Source organism: Musa acuminata, chromosome BXJ2-3, assembly GCF_036884655.1.
Source record: "Musa acuminata AAA Group cultivar baxijiao chromosome BXJ2-3, Cavendish_Baxijiao_AAA, whole genome shotgun sequence".
NCBI classification, from domain to species: domain Eukaryota; kingdom Viridiplantae; phylum Streptophyta; class Magnoliopsida; order Zingiberales; family Musaceae; genus Musa; species Musa acuminata.
In genome coordinates, this window is record NC_088340.1 from 29,452,501 (window position 1) to 29,469,036 (window position 16,536).

The 16,536-nt window shown below is 41.0% G+C and overlaps 2 protein-coding genes across 4 annotated transcripts; one reads left to right on the forward strand and one right to left on the reverse strand.

Annotated features, from left to right (window-relative positions):
* Positions 1 to 259: 259 nt before the first annotated feature.
* Positions 260 to 7,916, forward strand: LOC103978347 (inositol-tetrakisphosphate 1-kinase 4). Of its 2 annotated transcripts, XM_065099621.1 has the most exons (11): positions 260 to 770; positions 1,707 to 1,788; positions 2,065 to 2,097; positions 2,866 to 2,986; positions 3,469 to 3,561; positions 5,116 to 5,235; positions 5,321 to 5,497; positions 5,606 to 5,661; positions 5,750 to 5,834; positions 6,892 to 7,347; positions 7,582 to 7,916. In XM_065099621.1, exons 1-10 carry the CDS (start codon positions 589 to 591, stop codon positions 6,984 to 6,986), a joined length of 1,044 nt encoding a protein of 347 aa, XP_064955693.1. In that variant the 5' UTR covers positions 260 to 588; the 3' UTR covers positions 6,987 to 7,347; positions 7,582 to 7,916. The 2 variants fall into 2 exon arrangements, with proteins under 2 accessions (XP_064955693.1, XP_064955692.1); XM_065099620.1 differs by lacking the exons at positions 6,892 to 7,347; positions 7,582 to 7,916 and having other exon boundaries at positions 5,750 to 6,869.
* Positions 7,917 to 8,131: 215 nt separating this feature from the next.
* Positions 8,132 to 10,337, reverse strand: LOC135607657 (homeobox-leucine zipper protein HOX19-like). 2 transcript variants are annotated; one of them, XM_065099624.1, is made up of 4 exons: positions 9,649 to 10,337; positions 8,925 to 9,463; positions 8,761 to 8,840; positions 8,132 to 8,607 (listed from the first exon to the last, which is right to left on the reverse strand). In XM_065099624.1, exons 2-4 carry the CDS (start codon positions 9,381 to 9,383, stop codon positions 8,316 to 8,318), a joined length of 831 nt encoding a protein of 276 aa, XP_064955696.1. In that variant the 5' UTR covers positions 9,384 to 9,463; positions 9,649 to 10,337; the 3' UTR covers positions 8,132 to 8,315. The 2 variants fall into 2 exon arrangements, with proteins under 2 accessions (XP_064955696.1, XP_064955694.1); XM_065099622.1 differs by having other exon boundaries at positions 8,925 to 10,337.
* Between the last annotated feature and the right edge of the window lie 6,199 nt (positions 10,338 to 16,536).

The window sequence follows — 16,536 nt, forward strand, 5'->3', positions numbered from 1 at the left end:
CCGAGACACCCGAGCGTGACAGAGACTTGGGAGGCGCAACGTTTCACATGGTGCGCTGGGTGGGCCCCTTCGAGGTGACACGCGTCAAAAATCACGTGAGAGCCATAAAACGTTGTTCTCTGTGCTCCGCTTTAAACAGCCTTCCTATAGTATTCTAATGTAATCCGGCTCGATGGCAGTCAAGTAAATAACCGCACATAAGAAGCGTAACTTGGTACTTGCGCTCAATGGAATTGTGCTCGAGCTCTGCTACAAATACCCGATCACGCCAATCTCGCTCGCTAGCCTGCTTCCTTCCGACTCTCACGAAGCGCTTCCCAGAACCTCTTCGTCTCGCTCCCTCCCTCGATCGCTCTCCGTTTGGAGTAATCTCGAAGGCTGTCGTATCCCGGATTCGAATCCCCTGCTTCCGCTCACCCCCTAGGATCGAAGCAACATCCCCTTCGTTTGCTCTTGAACGCCGGTTGATCGGGCACGACGGAGGGTTTCTAGGGTTTCGACCGTGTGGTTCGTGTCGAGCTCTGGAGGGTTTTGTTGGTGATTTAAGGTCTGGTCTAGGAGGACGAGAGGCGGAGGAGGGAGGGGGTGATGAGGTTGAACGGGGAAATCTCGTACCTACGAAATGAGGAGGAGAATGAGAACGATAGCGTCGCCCTGATATCGCTTCCGCCGCCGCCGCCGCCGACGCTGGAGAAGCTCGTCGTGGGGTATGCTCTGACCTCCAAGAAGGTCAAGAGCTTCTTGCAGCCGAAGCTGGAAGGGTTGGCCAAGTGAGTCGTCCTCTTCAAAAAGAGGGAACCAAAAATATCTTTGGAAACTGATAGTTGATACAAATTTGTGTTTCTTTTCCGGCCGTCCGATGCATATCTTTTGTGTGGAAACAAGTATATTTTGAGTTGTTCTAGGCGACTCTTGATTAGTCGTGGTGGTGTTGCGCTTTTCGTCCTACATTTTCTTTCGTCTTTTCACTTTGAATTTTTGTTGTAATCTCATTCCTCTCAACTTTGCTCCTTCGGATAGATTATTTTTCTTAAATATCATATATATATATATATATATATATATATATATATATATATATATATATATAACTTTGGGAACCCAACTTGGCTCTCTTATATGCCATGCTTTGACACTTAATAATCTACTTTGAAAGCAAACTATATATATTATAAATTTCAGTATCAAATGATATTCTCTTTATGTCATCATTATTTTTATTTTTTGTAACGGTCTTATTTTAAGAAGAAGTTTCCTGCTTATTCTTGATATTTATTTTCTTAGTGGAATTTGACTAGATTACCGTTTCTCAGTGATGGCAATCGTATGATTATCTTGATGACTTTGAATTATATGAGATCTCTATTATATCTAAGCTGTATTTGATCAGAGATCTCTATTATATCTAAGATGCATTTGATCTCTATTATGTTATGGTGATTGTTCTAAACAATGTAAGCTGATAACATATCCTTACAGTAAATTTCTTTATATAAGATCAAGATAATTCTGCTCTTTTCTGATGTGATAAGGACTGAAACATTTTTTTCCTATGTATTTTCAATTAATTTTCTGTCGTTAGTGATGTTCATGTATATTGCATCAGACATGTTTGGTAAAATTGTTTTCATCTCAGATACCACCTGACGTGTCTAAGTTTGGGTTTCGGAATGTAATTTAACTAGACCTTGTGATGTGTTGTGCAGGAAGAAAGGAATTGTATTTGTTGCCATTGACCAGAGCCAACCACTTGTAGACCAAGGTCCTTTTGACATTGTTCTTCACAAGGTCCATCGGTCATCCCTATTGCTTGGAGTTTTTCTTATGGAACATTAAGGCTAACTTGTCTAACGATGACCATAATGATGCTCAATTTTGGTGGAAAAACCAATGATTTTGCCTTGAAAAGTAGAAAGGAAGCCAACTGCTGTTGGTTCTCATCTTAAATTTAGTTTATTGGTGCTTTGCATAAATATGATAGAGAATTTATCAATTCAACTCTTCCTAATGATTTTAAACATGCTGACAGATAAGCTTTTCTTTTTTACTTTTTTTTTTTCACAGTTGACTGGAAAAGAGTGGCAACAAATTCTGCAGGTTGGTAATTCTAGACCTTCTAGAAGTACCTCATCTTCTGTAAGGTCATTATATTATGCTTGAAATCAGATACTGTGATGGTACGAAACTTCCGCATCATGCGAAATTTTGACCAATTTATAATCTGATCAGTAACATTGACTAGTAAAGAGAGAAATGTATTAAAGTTAAAGGTGTATCTTTATCTGGAATATTTTTGTAACCCGTGGAAGTTGAAGCCTCCACTTCCATGGGCTGAGGATTCTACTTCATCTGATCAGCTATTCTAGCCTCGTATTGTTGCTAGCTGATCCTAGGTATTCCTAAAATTATCTGCTTTAGATTTTGTTTATTTACAAGAAATGGGCCCTTCTGTTGTTAGTTCTGAAAGATCCTTTATAGGGAAGCTTTGTGGTTGTAGTTTTTCTAGGTATCAGATCAGTGCATGAGTCTTCTGCCAATGGGAGTTTTGGGATGTAGCCTTACAGTTGCAGTTTGAGAAATTAATTTTCTTTTTGCAAAGTTTAGATCTTTTATTTTCTAAATATATTGACCCTAAACCTTTATATGGCAAGCAAACTATTTGAATGTTTTACAAGTTTAATAAGTTTCTCCTGTTGATTGATAAAAGGCTAAAACAAGTTTTATTGTGATATTTCTACTGTGATTTCTCAAGTATACATCCATTATTTCTATTTCTTCAAATTCCAGTTGAACACATATGAGACTTTATTTTTGAATTTGCAATACCTGCTGTTTTCTTTGCCTTATTTTCTTTGTTCTTTGAAGGATTATTGGGAAAAACATCCAGAAGTTACTGTCCTTGATCCACCTGCTGCCATACAACATCTGTACAATCGCCAATCAATGCTCCAGGATGTAGCTAATTTGAATTTGTCTGACTGCTATGGTAAATGTTGTCATTGCTTAATTCTAATTCCATTCAACAAATGGGTTCAGTGCCTGGTTAGTGTTGTCTTTTTTTTCCTCTCTCTGCTCTATACCAAAGTGAAACTTACTCTATATCTTGAGGCACCATTAGGTAGTAATAAGACTGTCTTTATATTCATCTTGTGATTTGTTGTTGTTGGAGATTTGCTTTAGTTACCTCTACCAGATCTGTTGGTGATTATTATAATAGCTTTCCTTACAAATATTTTGGAAATACTTGGCAATTTCTCACCTTAGAGAATGCTCATAAGACTGAAAACATTTTTTCCTAATTTATCTTCTCTATTTCAGAAGAGTCTGATGTCACTAGAATTGCATAATATTCTGATGTAATTTTCATAAGGAAAAATAGGTAAATTGTTGTAAGTTCCAGATTCTTTTTTGTTTGATTATCTACTTGGCTGTCCATTTTGAACCCTCGTCTTCAACTATCAATTGCAGGTAAAGTTGGCACTCCTAGGCAGCTAGTTATCACCAAAGACCCATCATCAATTCCAGATGCAGTTAGCAAGGCTAGGTTAACTCTTCCATTAGGTAAATTCATATGACATCTCTGTCAAAATCTTTCTAAGATCCTTGATACATAAGAAGATTGCAACTGATGTTCGTGGAGAGAAATGATAATGTCTAACTCATAATTAACATCACTGGCGAAGATTGATTCTTAGTATTTTTCACCGCCTATTCCATCTAGTTCTAAATTGATGTCCAGAGCAGCATGGATCCACTGTATGGAGGGATTGATTATGGTGATATATACTGCTCAAGTTTCAGGTGTTTTACATTAGTTGCATCATGAGTTGAGAATGATCTAACTGCATACTCCATGTAAGCACAAATGAAGAAAAAAAAGCTGGTTTTAATTGTTTCTGTCTTGGATACTGAGCTGTCTTTCCTCTACTTTACATTTGATTATGTATGATTCTGTACATGTATATTAGGTATTTTAGTTTAGTGTCTGTCACCTAGGCATCTTGAAGCTTGTTTATATTGACTAATCGCCAGCTCTGTCACCACTATCCAAGTGGTCTTTGGTAACAAGGAGACATGTGGAGTGGTAATAACTTATGTTGAACATATTTGACATAGAAATCATCTTATTCCAGAAGGTTTGCAATTAAGGATCTTTTCTTGTGTCATATTTTGGTTGGTAGCATAGGCTGACTTATGATTGTATTCAGGGCTCTCAGCATCAACAATTGAGATGAAAATTTTTGAACCAATTAATTGAAAAATAGTGTCATAGGAACATAGATGCTTAGAGAGCACATGTGAATATGATGATATCTCATAGCTAAAATGGAAATGTGGTACACCGATGTAACATTTGTCAAAATATTAACTTAAGTAAAATTTCTAAAGTGATTTATAACCATCAGATTTGACTAAAAGGATAAGGTAATCTGTGGAACGAATCACACACGTGGACAAATGTTAGAATAAAACATAGATTGCTGTTATCACTAGATTGCTAATTGGAAAATGTCATGTCCAAAGCCTACAAGCAGACACACCATAGCATAATGGTGAAGTTTGATCTCTATCTATTGATGAAAGCATATCTTATGTTAATTTTTGGTGAAATATGTTCTGGGCTGGATGTAGATTGGAGAAAACGGGAAGTTTCATCAAGGATCAGGGCCCATGTAACACAAGACCACATGACAAGCTCACACTCAGAGGAAGAGCCCATGTGCATTCCCAGCCAACGAGGGCAATGTATTTTAGTTTGTATAAAAAAACGCTCTTAGAAGTCCCTGAGCACCCTCTTTGTCGGCCTAGGTTGGCTGACTTCCATACTTCTCGTAACTTCCTATTTTAGGTAAGGCTAGTACATCATATATTACAATTGTGGGGCTACATTGAACTTTTCCCACCATTGAGCTCTATGTAAGGAAATTTCCTTAGTTAAATAAAGAGCTTTCAAATTTTTATATGGGTAAGGCTAGTACTTTTTGGCTTACCTTCATTAAGTCTACATAATCTGTTGTTATGTCTAGTGCAATAGAAACGTGTTTGATAATGCACTACAGATCTAGTTGGTGATTTACTCATTGAAAATGTTCACAAAATGTTCTTCGTTTGCAGTTGCGAAACCCTTAGTGGTTGATGGAAGTGCAAAGTCACATGAATTATCACTTGCCTATGATGAGTTCTCCTTATCAAAGCTTGATCCTCCCTTGGTTCTCCAAGAGTTTGTTAATCATGGTAATCTGTTCTCGATTGCTGTTGTGTCAGGCAACTTCATGTTATTATACTCTTCATCTTAATTTATTTTATTGTCCTCTTCCAGGCGGTGTTCTCTTTAAGGTCTATATTGTTGGAGAGGCAATAAAGGTTGTTCGTCGATTTTCCCTTCCTGATGTTAGTAAGCGCGAACTCTTGAACAATACTGGTGTCTTTCGGTTCCCCAGGGTTTCTTGTGCTGCAGCATCTGCAGATGATGCAGACCTGGACCCTAGTATTGCTGGTAAGGTCTTTGCAGGATACATGGATTTTGATTTGTTTATGATGACAAAAAGTATGCTGTATGATGTGAAGAGTGAGTGCCTCTTTCTTTCATATTGTTTTTCTGTAGAACTTCCTCCAAGGCCATTGCTTGAGAAGCTCGCTAGGGAGCTCCGTCTTCGATTGGTGAGATGGTTTGTTATATGTGTGCTTTACTCGAATACTTATTTGTAGGTTTGCACTGGTTCTTATCTTGCATTTTTGTTGCCTTTAGGGTCTTCGATTATTCAACATAGATATAATCAGAGAGCACGGAACAAGGGACCGGTTTTATGTCATTGATATCAATTATTTTCCTGGCAAGTGGAGCCTATTATTTATTCAATATTCTCATCCTTTTAAGCTCATGAAGTGCAGTTTATATCTCCTTTCCCATTCTTTTCTTTCCATCATGTGTCAGGTTTGCTTTATTTTTTTGTCAAGATTTTTCTTGTCAAACTTGTAGAGAGATGCCAAGTAATTGAAACATCATTTAACATGAAGAAATGAGTTTGGTTATAAGAACATTCATATAGAAAAGGCTCTTTGCTGTAGTTATCCAAACACACTGTAAGACAATTGGTTGGAAAACTTGATATCTTAGTGGAAGCAACGTACCTTGGTCAATCCTGGGGTTTTGGCAGAATGGTAGGGAATGATCGGAAAGAGTAGAGGAGACCAAGGATAGATGGTGTACTTATGGGAGGACATTTCTATGCGTTGATGAATCAGAACAATAGGCAACATATCCATTGTACCAAAAATAAAGAGCAAGAACATCAGGTGCTTGTTAGGTGTGCAAGTTCCTTAACCGCAGGGTGTATGCATCTGTTTCTTTGGTTGTTTGGTTCCTGTTTAGATTTAACTTTGAAGTACTAATTGAACAGGACAAGAAGGGCATTTCAGGAACAATCTAGTGGGAGGAAATTACAATAGACAATTTTCAAAGTATAACATGACATTTTGATACAAGTTGTGATAGCCACAAATGACGCACAATGGAAGTGGATGAATAAGTATTAATTTAATGTATGTAGGAAAGATGGGTGTACCACCATTAATTTGGATATATCGAGTAATATATTAATTGAGAAGTCTCACATTGGAAGTTCCTGGGATCAAATCTATTTGACTGTTGATAGGACTTCGTTATTTATCTATTGTAAAAAAAAAAAAAGGAAAACCAAAAGTCCTTAATTTTTTAGGGAAATAATATCATAATTTTGAAGTTTACATATTTGTCAGAATTATGAACTATAAGGAGTATTTAGCAGGAGGATTCTTATGAGCTGGTATATAATTGACTTTACTTCCTGACATTATTTGAATGAACAAACAAAACATCTTCTTAAGTAGAACAGTTGGTAACCTTTGCAGGTTATAGTAAAATGCCAGGCTATGAACACATATTTACCGACTTCCTTCTGAGCGTGGTACAGAGCAAGTTCAAAAGGCTACTAAGTAGCAACTGATCATCTAGCTTGAGGATGCTGCTCGACGGCACTAAGCACTTGCCGGATACCTGAACCCGGGGGGAGCCGAGTCCCAACCCGATGCTCAATGTATATAAGCTCGGAGACCCACAATAATCTGGAGCTTTATTCCGAGATGGTGGCATTTATTGTGCAGATAAGTGCTACTGCTTCCCTCTTCTCTGGTTACTGATTCATGTTATAAGCAAGCCTTCTGTGAAAGTCTAATCACACCCCCACCAAAACACCCCTCCTCTTTTATCTTTTGTGGTTCGTTCCTTGTTCATGTTCTAATGGATGATCAATGTAATTCCAGTTTCCGAACAGTGTGCTTTGTGGAGTGAGGAATCAAATCTACAACGTTAGTGGCTAAAACTCTCCTTTTTGTATGATTTTTATAGGAGGTTTAAGAACATTGTTCAACCTGAAAAATTTTAATAGCAGATAATGCATCTTTGACGTGAAATTCTTTCATTTCCTTTAAGATTACATGCTTTTATAATGCACGCCCTTGGTACGCAGTTGCGTTTGGATCTTATACAGCTGCATATGTAGTCCCTTCAAATTTATATACATGGCTTGTAATCCTTTGCAGAAGACTGTGATGTGACAGTGACGAAATAAAAGAAAAGAAAGAAGAAGCTTATTCTAATGACACAAGTTGACGTGACTGTCCGCTCTTCCAATCAAGTAGGACTCGGTCACCTCCATAGATAAAGCCGAAGCATAAAGATCAGTCACTGTGATCCCCCAACCCTCCATCTGTAGACCTCAATTTGTCCTTATTCCTAAATGTATGCAAATACTTATGTTACGTGGGCCCGATACTTCACGTGGGTATGGCCCACCAAATAGTTCTCCATGAATTAGTGGGTTCGTGTCGTGTATGATCTATCTTTCTGTCAATCATATCCTTCTTCCTTGCCCCCACACGCTTTCCACTCCTCCCTTTTCCTTCACATCTTTCCTACGCCTTCACGTGTACCATCTCAATCAGCGTCTGCCTCCACAAAATGGCCTCCTTGTGTCCTCCCCATTCAAGGGGTGGCATACAGAAATTAACACACACCTTTCATATAATCGCATGAAACGGAGGAGATTACACATATAAGAATCATGTCTTCTGTACAGCGGACAAAGATGACTTGTAAGGAACATAAAGCAATCGGTCTGTCAATAATACTTGGCGGTACCAGATGCAATTGCTTCTTCGTCGACCATAACCAGTCGAGTGATGCTAAGTATCGAGTGTAATTCCCAAGCCCTAGATTAAAAATTTAAAAAAAATATAATAAAAAAGAGGGGGTGGGAGGAGTTCGTCTTCCCCAGCTAACATGATGCTGAATGGATGAAAGGGTGGAAGAAGTGATGCTTTGCTGGTGCGACCACAAAAGGCTCGGCGCCGCCGCCTTTGGGGCCGTCGGCGGCGGCTCTTATGGTCTTGCAGGAAGGGCACATGGTGAGGGTGGCCGCCGGGAACTGCATGCAGACCGGCGGCGGCGCGAGTTTGAGGGCCTTCAGCTCCTGTAGCTCCTTGTGCAGTCGCCGGTTCTCGTCGGTCAGCGACTCGCAGCACCTCTTCAGAAACTCGCAGTCGACTTCGGTCTGCTTGAGCTTGGTCCTGTCATCACATCACTCGAAGCCTTGATGTTGCAACCGCAGTGCATGCAATTCCATTATGTATAGGTAGTAGATATATACACAACATTTGACATCATAGATATGAAATATACGTATGTATATGCACACACGTCTGAAAGAATTAGAGACAAACCTTGCCCTCCTATTTTGGAACCATACTTCCACTTGTCGTGGCCGCAGATTCAATTGCTTGGCCAAAGCATGCTTCTGTTTCTGTTCATCGAACCAAAAATAATGAGGAGAAAGATAGATGAGAAAGAAAGGTACGCAGAGAAGATTCTTTCGGGTACTACTCACAGGATTGAGGGTACTGTTCTCCTTGAACCTGTCTTCCAACAGGGCCGACTGCTCCTTCGTGAGCCTAAGCTTCTTCCTAGGACTGCCGTCGTCGTTATCGTCGTAGCTACCGCCGCGGGAGTCGGCCCTCGCTGTATCTGCTTCCTCGCCGCCGCCGCCGCCGCCGTCGTCTTTCTCCTTCTTCATCGTCGTCGGAGTGTAGGCAGTCGAAAAGGATGAGACCGTGCTGTGAGGAGACGACGGCCGCGCTTGCCGCCCCTCCTCGCTCCCCTTGTTCGCTTCCCCGTTGTAGACATCATGAGGAAGGCTTAACATCAGTGATGGCTGCTTCTGTGCCATCAAGCTCCTGAGAGGCGAGCAGGGCACTTCCTGCCTGCGACGAGTCGTACCGCTCGACGGCGCCGTGCTCCTTCCCCCGACGCCAAGCCCGAGAGCAAGGCTGGTGTCGCACACATCCATCCCTCGGCTCCTGTCCAATCTCTGCTTTGTTTCTTTTATCTCCTCAACCCGCTACTCCCAGTATCCCGCTGTATCCTCCTCTTCAACAGAGAGAGAGAGAGAGAGAGAGAGAGAAGCTTTGGTGCAGGAAATAGAATACGTGAGGGAAATAAATCGATGAAGGAACCGAGAAGGGAATCAGGAAGAGAATATGGGAGATGGGGATAGAATTATCTGCCACAAGCTAACAGGGTTGACGACGGAGTCGACCTACCTCGCTACTTACCAATGAATAAAGGAGGACCAAAGACGAGCTTTCGGAATGGGAAGGTGCGTGGGGAGAGATGACCGCGTGGATTCACATGGGAAAGGGTGCGTGACCTTTGCCTCCCCTGCCACAGCCCACCCACCCCACTCCACATCTACTCGAAGGTCTCGTTAACTCCCTGTGGTACACATACGGGTTGGAGTTGATACACCTCCACCGCTACTCTTGGCTTATAAGCTTTGTCCCACTGCAACTTGTACCCCACGTAATGCGTTACGTATTCTTCGTCGTTGAGCTAATCATACCAAGTGTGAGAACTCCTCGTTGGAGTGGTTGCCATGTTACAACACACCGATAGATATGGGGCTCATGTCGCCAGCGCTCTCCCCTCCGCTTGTCTGCTCTTTCTCGGTCCTCTGATGGTGGAGGTGAGACGGACAGAGGAACCACTGATCGAAGCAAGGGTGAACTGCACCATGTCTTGCTCCCAAGGGGAAAAGAAACAGACGTCGCCTATTCAATGCCATGAGATGTCCGCAGTTCTCCTGATCCACGAGACAAACCAAACCTTTTCTCTCAAATGGTTGCGTGAGATGACTTCCAACACTTTTTCTCCCCACCAACTCCTTGTAACCCATAGAAGATGGTGTTGTGATGATTATCTCGGATAAGCATCGACTCCAAGGACAGTAGCCGATGACATGTTGGAGAATAAGTGTCTCATCTCCCAAATCAAACCGAACGGCACCATAATTAATATTCCAGTGGAGGCATTTCGTCGAACACCATCCCCCCACCCTCGCACCAAGTTGCGTGCTGATGGATAAAGCTTCCATACACCACCGACCAACATGCATCATCGTAAGGCTGTGGCCCCGCCGATCATGTGTCACTTGAGATTCCTCGGGGACAAGAGCAGTGGGGAGGACAAGAATCGCGGAGCTACTTGTGAAGCAGATAGCACACGCTCTCCGCAGCGTCCGTTTGTGTGTGCCATCGACTACTACTTGCCATATGCACCTGCAGGCTTCTGTTCCTCGTCCTTGTTCAGTACAACGAATACGATCATGATAGCTTGGAATTTGCTCTAAGCATGTCATCATGGAATATAGAGGTGGATGGAGCGAACAACTAAGTGAAATCAATTCATCCACTTCCTCTCTCCTCTCTCCTCTTAAAGAGAAGAAACAAGTCTACATGCCTGGATAGAAAACAATTTATCCATCCTTTCTCTTCCTCTTTTATTTACCGGAAAGAAGAAGAAGAAGAAGAAAACCTCCTCGTCGTCGATCGATTAATGTCAAAAGTAGTTGCAAAGTCAAATTTGAGGTGCATATCTACCAAAAGGTGGTTCAGTCACATATCATCCAGTAACCATGTCAAAGATCCAAACCCATTGTTGATTAGCCCCATCGATTCATTTCCAATCACCATCACAATATGATATGATCCCCCATATCTTTGGTGGACCACCACCCCTTTTGCCTCACCCAGTTCTTCTGGGTTGCCCTCCTCTTCCCCCACCTCTCTCGTCTCCACCAACTTGCTCAAACTAGTCAACATAGTTATAATCAAATTGCATCCACCCCTGAGAAAACTGACCTGCAAACTCCCGTCTTCCACATCCAAACACATGGCATTGATGCATCATCTCTTTTCACTCGGAGGCATTATTTTATTCCCGACCCTGTTGGTGGTGCAATGGTCCAACATAGCCTATGCTCGTTCGAGGAGGAAGGAGAGGGAGTTTGGGCAGCCGTGACAACTAGTTGGCATTTTATCCCAAAGAATGTGTCCCATGCAAAGCAACTCAAAGCCACCACTACTTGTGCTTTCTCAAGTGGGATCAGTCAGTCACGATAGAAAAAGGTGATGAACCATCAAAGGTGATCAACTAAGGCCCTCCTATCATGTCACTGTGTGTTCCATTCCTACCTGACCTGTGTTGTTCCAATGGTTACCACATGTCCATTTGATGATGTATGGGCACAAGCAAAAAAAAAGAAAAATAACAAGGAAATAAAAATGAAGGACACAAAAGTCCCAGTTGGGTGAAAGCTTTCTCCAAACTGTATGATAGAATTAATTCTTGACATTGTCCATCATAACCATAAATTGGTACCACACCACACCAGGTGAGATAGTCGTCCATGTATGGGGCAGTGCATGAGCTTGTAAGGGAGTTAGTATTCACATCCAAAGTGTTTGGCCCTTGATATTTTCCTTTCAAACCTATAGGGAAATTGAATGAGAAAAAAATGTGACTCAGTCATCCCTGCCTTACCACCATATCATTTGTTTACTTGTGTTGATTCCAATATATGAATCCGACTTTTCTAATAATATGTGACTATTATTTAGACTCATGAAGTTATTTTTAACATTAAGTGCTTGTAAATAAAAATTCATGATCGTGTGGATATAGAATATTTGTCCTAACATGTACTCTAAGCCTATGTGATTTGAGAATTTTGATAGTTGATCTTTGTTCTAGTAATCCTAAAAATACATATAGAATCAAATCAACTATATGCATATCAAATCAAAGTGGTATAACTCCACTGGATAACTCAGTTATGACACATGATGTATAAAAGATCACAAAAATAAGTATATTTATATTAAGGTGCATTAAATCATGAACAACATGTCAAATTCTTCATACCAGAGCTTCGTAATTGGTCACAAGCAAAACGTTTCAAGGATCGACTTTGTACGAAAGGATGATCTTGTTGACTGGATCAGATTTGTGGTTGGTGAAGTCAGGATGGATTGGTGGTCAAGCTGACTGACTGTATCGGTCATTGCAACGACAAAATAATAGTAACAGGTTGACCGCATGTAATTTACCTGTTGTCGGTCAACGTTTGGATGCTGCCGTCCAATAACGACTGTTTGGTGGCATGCACACTTGCTCTCGATCGAAATCGAACTTTGTGTTTATTAATTACATCAACACAATGTATCAATCATGACTGACATTGTGCTGTCTTTTCTCACCCATATGTGTTTATTAATTACATCAATAAACCTCGCCCGGTTCTCACCCATAGGCTTTGACCAATTCGTAGTCAAGAGTTTGACCAAACAAAACCTCGCCCGGTTCTGTTCTTGTTCATTTTTATTGTCAGACTTTTTCATGTTAATAATTATTTTTATTATATATATATATGATTTTCTGAAAAAAAAACTTTTTTTAGGTTTTTACTAAAAGATGTCCCTAGTTTTCTTATTACTGTTCTTTTTTCCTCTAATATTCTAAATGCCCCTCGTCGTCACTCATTGACTCCACCCCGTTATCTCTTTGTGATTACCCTGCTCTGTTGCTACCCCATAAAGTCTTCGTTTGTAGCGTCAATGACTCCCTCTATCATGACTCCTATCACCCCCTTTTTAATAGAACCTCGATCACCCATGAAGCTTTCTTCCTCCACTCACTCATATAACTCACTTTATATATATATATATATATATATATATATATATATATATATATATAGTGAATTTTATAAAAAAAATTAAAGTTTGAAAATTTCTCATATAATATTCTAATTTTAAAAAATTCACGTACAATGCCTTTTTTCAACTTGACCATTTTATCTCGCGACTACCGCTCTCTGTCTAGCCCCTAATCATGCTTTAGCTTCATTTTGAAAAATGGAACATCTCTTAGTAAAACCAAATATAGGACCACCATCTGATAAAAACTATATATATATATATATATATATATATATATATATATATATATATATATATATATTTACTGGGCCAATCAGACGTGTGTTATATTGGGCCTAAATACCACCTTTTGTTTCGACCTACGAAACATCGTGCGCGCAGAATATGAAATTAGATTCCGCGTGCAGGCGCCGAACCATGGAACATAAGAGACGCCCTCCCATTTGTTAGAAGTGCAGGGCCCACTTGATATAAGAATTGAGAGAGAATGCTGCGGCATTTGGTTGCTCGGATCAGACGCTGGATCCGAACCAGTGAGGTTTAAGGGCTCCAAAGGTCCGTTCGTGCGCAGTTCCGCAAGGGAATGGTGAAGTTGGAGGTAATCCAACCAATCGAGGGTATTCTTGCCTCGTCGGCGTCATGGGCGACGCAAGGAGACGCGGTTGAGAACTGCAAGATCGTCAAGGAAGGGGAGGCGGAGGTCCTTTAGCTCCCTGGGGCTATGTTGTCTTCAACAAAGCGCAGGTACCCGTCTATGGTTTCTAATGTTCGATGCCCTTACGCCCCTTTGGTTCGTTCAGGCGCTTGGTGTCGCGTGCATCGACAAAAATCGCACCTTTTCTTCTTCTGGTGGTCGTCGTTTATCGTTGCGTATATATATTTCATGGTTATAGATTCTGAGAATAGTCTGCCAAAAGACAATTTTGACTTGTAAAAGAACAAGTCCAATTGAATGCTGCTAATTTCCTGCCACAGAAAAGATGTAGAATTGCAGAAAACATGTCCAGTTGAATGCCATTATATTATTTCAACATCCATTCATTTGCTCTGTAATGTTTGCAAAAGAAAAGATCATTATATTTTCTGTTGGGATCTCAATAACCTCTTTGACTTGATTATGTTCACAACACACATGTCCATTGCTGTCTTAAGGACTTAAATTGCTAACTTCAAGGAAGAGCATATTGCCCCTTTGAGAAAAAAGACAAAAAAAAGAAGAAGAATCAGATATAATGGTGGTAAAGGACAAACTTTGAGCATCTTGTGCCAATGAAACAAGTGAGGCCAGGATGACAAGACAATGGAGATTGTGAAGTACTTACTTGATCAGTCAGTCTCTAGATGAAACATGGAGATTATGATGATCAGCCACTAGATGAAACACAGTCTTTCTCGAGAATGCATGAAGATTATCTTCTGGAAATGAGTTGCAAGAACTTAAATCATCAATTGTCCCTGAGGTGAGTTAGAACTGGTTAGTGTTTCATTACATATGAGCATATAAGACATATTTGGGCTAGTCAGTTCCAGAGTGATGCTACTCTTCTTCAATTACCGGAGAGGGCTATGTGCATCTTTGTGTTTACCATCAGTTTTGAGTTTTTGCATTTCACTTGTCATGAAACTACAAGCTGTGGCAGCTTATGAATTAACATCTCTGTGAGATGCCCATGGAGTTGATGGGATTTGTCAAGTGATATATTTAGAAAATGGAAAGAGTATCTGTGATTTGTTTAAAGAGAATTACCTCATGGATAATTTCTTTTCAGTGTGATGCTTTAGATTGGTTACCGAATGACATAGCTTGTGCCATTGGATAGAAGTATTATGAGAAACATAAAATTCAATAGTCAGCACGGCCTGGTCCACGAATCGATGTCGGAAGTCTTCGGTCGGCTGAGCTAGTCGCTGAGGTCGGTCAAGCCCTCGAAATCGGGTGTTGGCGCCGGAATGTTGATCGGCATCTCTCGGCCCGGACATCGATTGGCGGCTCGTCGTCGGGATGCTGGTTGACGACTCTCAGGTCGGAATGCTCGTGGCTAAAGGGTAGCCACTTTCCTGCAAGGATGGCCCTCGTTGGGTGATTGCCGATTTTGGCCCCTCCGACGAGTAAGTCAGTTGTGGGTTGATTTGTTTTTTGCCTCCTCCTGGGTCGGATGTCGGCCAGGGGCTTTTATACTACTGTACGAGGGTCAGTCGTACGCGGGTTTGGCGTGGCGGTCAATCCTCGAGAGGTGAGATAGTGGGAATTATTTCTATCATCTCGAGGACCAAAAGGTCTTTGTAGCTAAGAGAGCAGTGTTCCTAAAGAAGGAGCACATTCTTGGCGGAGATAGTGGGAGAATGATAGAGTTGAGCGAGGTTGGAGAACCAAGCTCAAGCACCACTCTACAGCCCGAGTCTGTTCAGGTACCTAATACACAAGTTTCAACTTTACGCAGGTCTGATAGAGTATCCCATCATCCTGAGAGATATGTGGGACATATTAGAGGAGAGGATGTTGAGGATATTGATCCTCAGACCTACGAGGAGGCTATTATGAGTATAGACTCCGGAAAGTGGCAAGAAGCCATGAATTCTGAGATGGATTCTATGTACTCCAATAAGGTTTGGAACCTAGTTGATGCGCCCGAATGTATTATACCCATCGGTTGCAAGTGGATCTTTAAGAAAAAGATCGGAGTAGATGGAAAGGTAGAGACCTATAAAGCAAGGCTAGTGGCTAAGGGGTATCGTCAAAGGCAAGATGTTGACTACGACGAAACCTTCTCACCCGTAGCAATGCTAAAATCCATCAGAATTCTATTGGCTATTGCAGCACACTATGATTATGAGATCTGGCAGATGGATGTGAAAACCGCATTCCTCAATGGGAACATCGAGGAGGTGTATATGATGCAACCTGAGGGATTCGTGTCCAAGAACTGCCTAGATAAGGTGTGTAGGTTGCTTAGATCCATTTATGGACTAAAGCAAGCTTCCCGAAGTTGGAACATAAGATTTGATGAGGCAATCAGATCTTATGACTTCGTTAAGAACGAAGATGAGCCTTGTGTATACAGAAAGGTAAGTGAGAGTGCTATCACCTTTTTGGTGTTATATGTGGATGACATCCTGATCATTGGGAATGACGTAGGAATGCAATCCACAGTAAAGACTTGGTTATCTAGACACTTCTTCATAAAGGACTTAGGGGAAGCATCCTATACCTTGGGGATTAGAATCTATAGAGATAGATCTAAAAGGATGCTTGGCTTGTCCCAGTCCAAGTACATAGAAACCATTGTCAAAAGGTTTGGCATGGAAAATTCCAAGAGATGTCTCGTACCGATGAGACATGGGATATCGTTTTCTACGAGTATGTCCCCAAAGACTCTAGAAGAAAGGGCGAACATGAATATGATACCTTATGCCTCAGCAATAGGGTCTATCATGTATGCCATG

Coding starts and splice junctions, on each gene's coding strand:
- LOC103978347 (XM_065099620.1), top strand. CDS start 589: ATGAGGTTGAACGGGGAAATCTCGTACCTACGAAATGAGGAGGAGAAT. Junction 2,098..2,865: donor AGTGGCAACAAATTCTGCAG/GTTGGTAATTCT, acceptor TGTTCTTTGAAG/GATTATTGGGAAAAACATCC. Junction 5,662..5,749: donor GGGAGCTCCGTCTTCGATTG/GTGAGATGGTTT, acceptor TGTTGCCTTTAG/GGTCTTCGATTATTCAACAT.
- LOC135607657 (XM_065099624.1), bottom strand. CDS start 9,383: ATGGATGTGTGCGACACCAGCCTTGCTCTCGGGCTTGGCGTCGGGGGA. Junction 8,841..8,924: donor AGAACAGTACCCTCAATCCT/GTGAGTAGTACC, acceptor TTCGATGAACAG/AAACAGAAGCATGCTTTGGC. Junction 8,608..8,760: donor TTCCAAAATAGGAGGGCAAG/GTTTGTCTCTAA, acceptor ATGTGATGACAG/GACCAAGCTCAAGCAGACCG.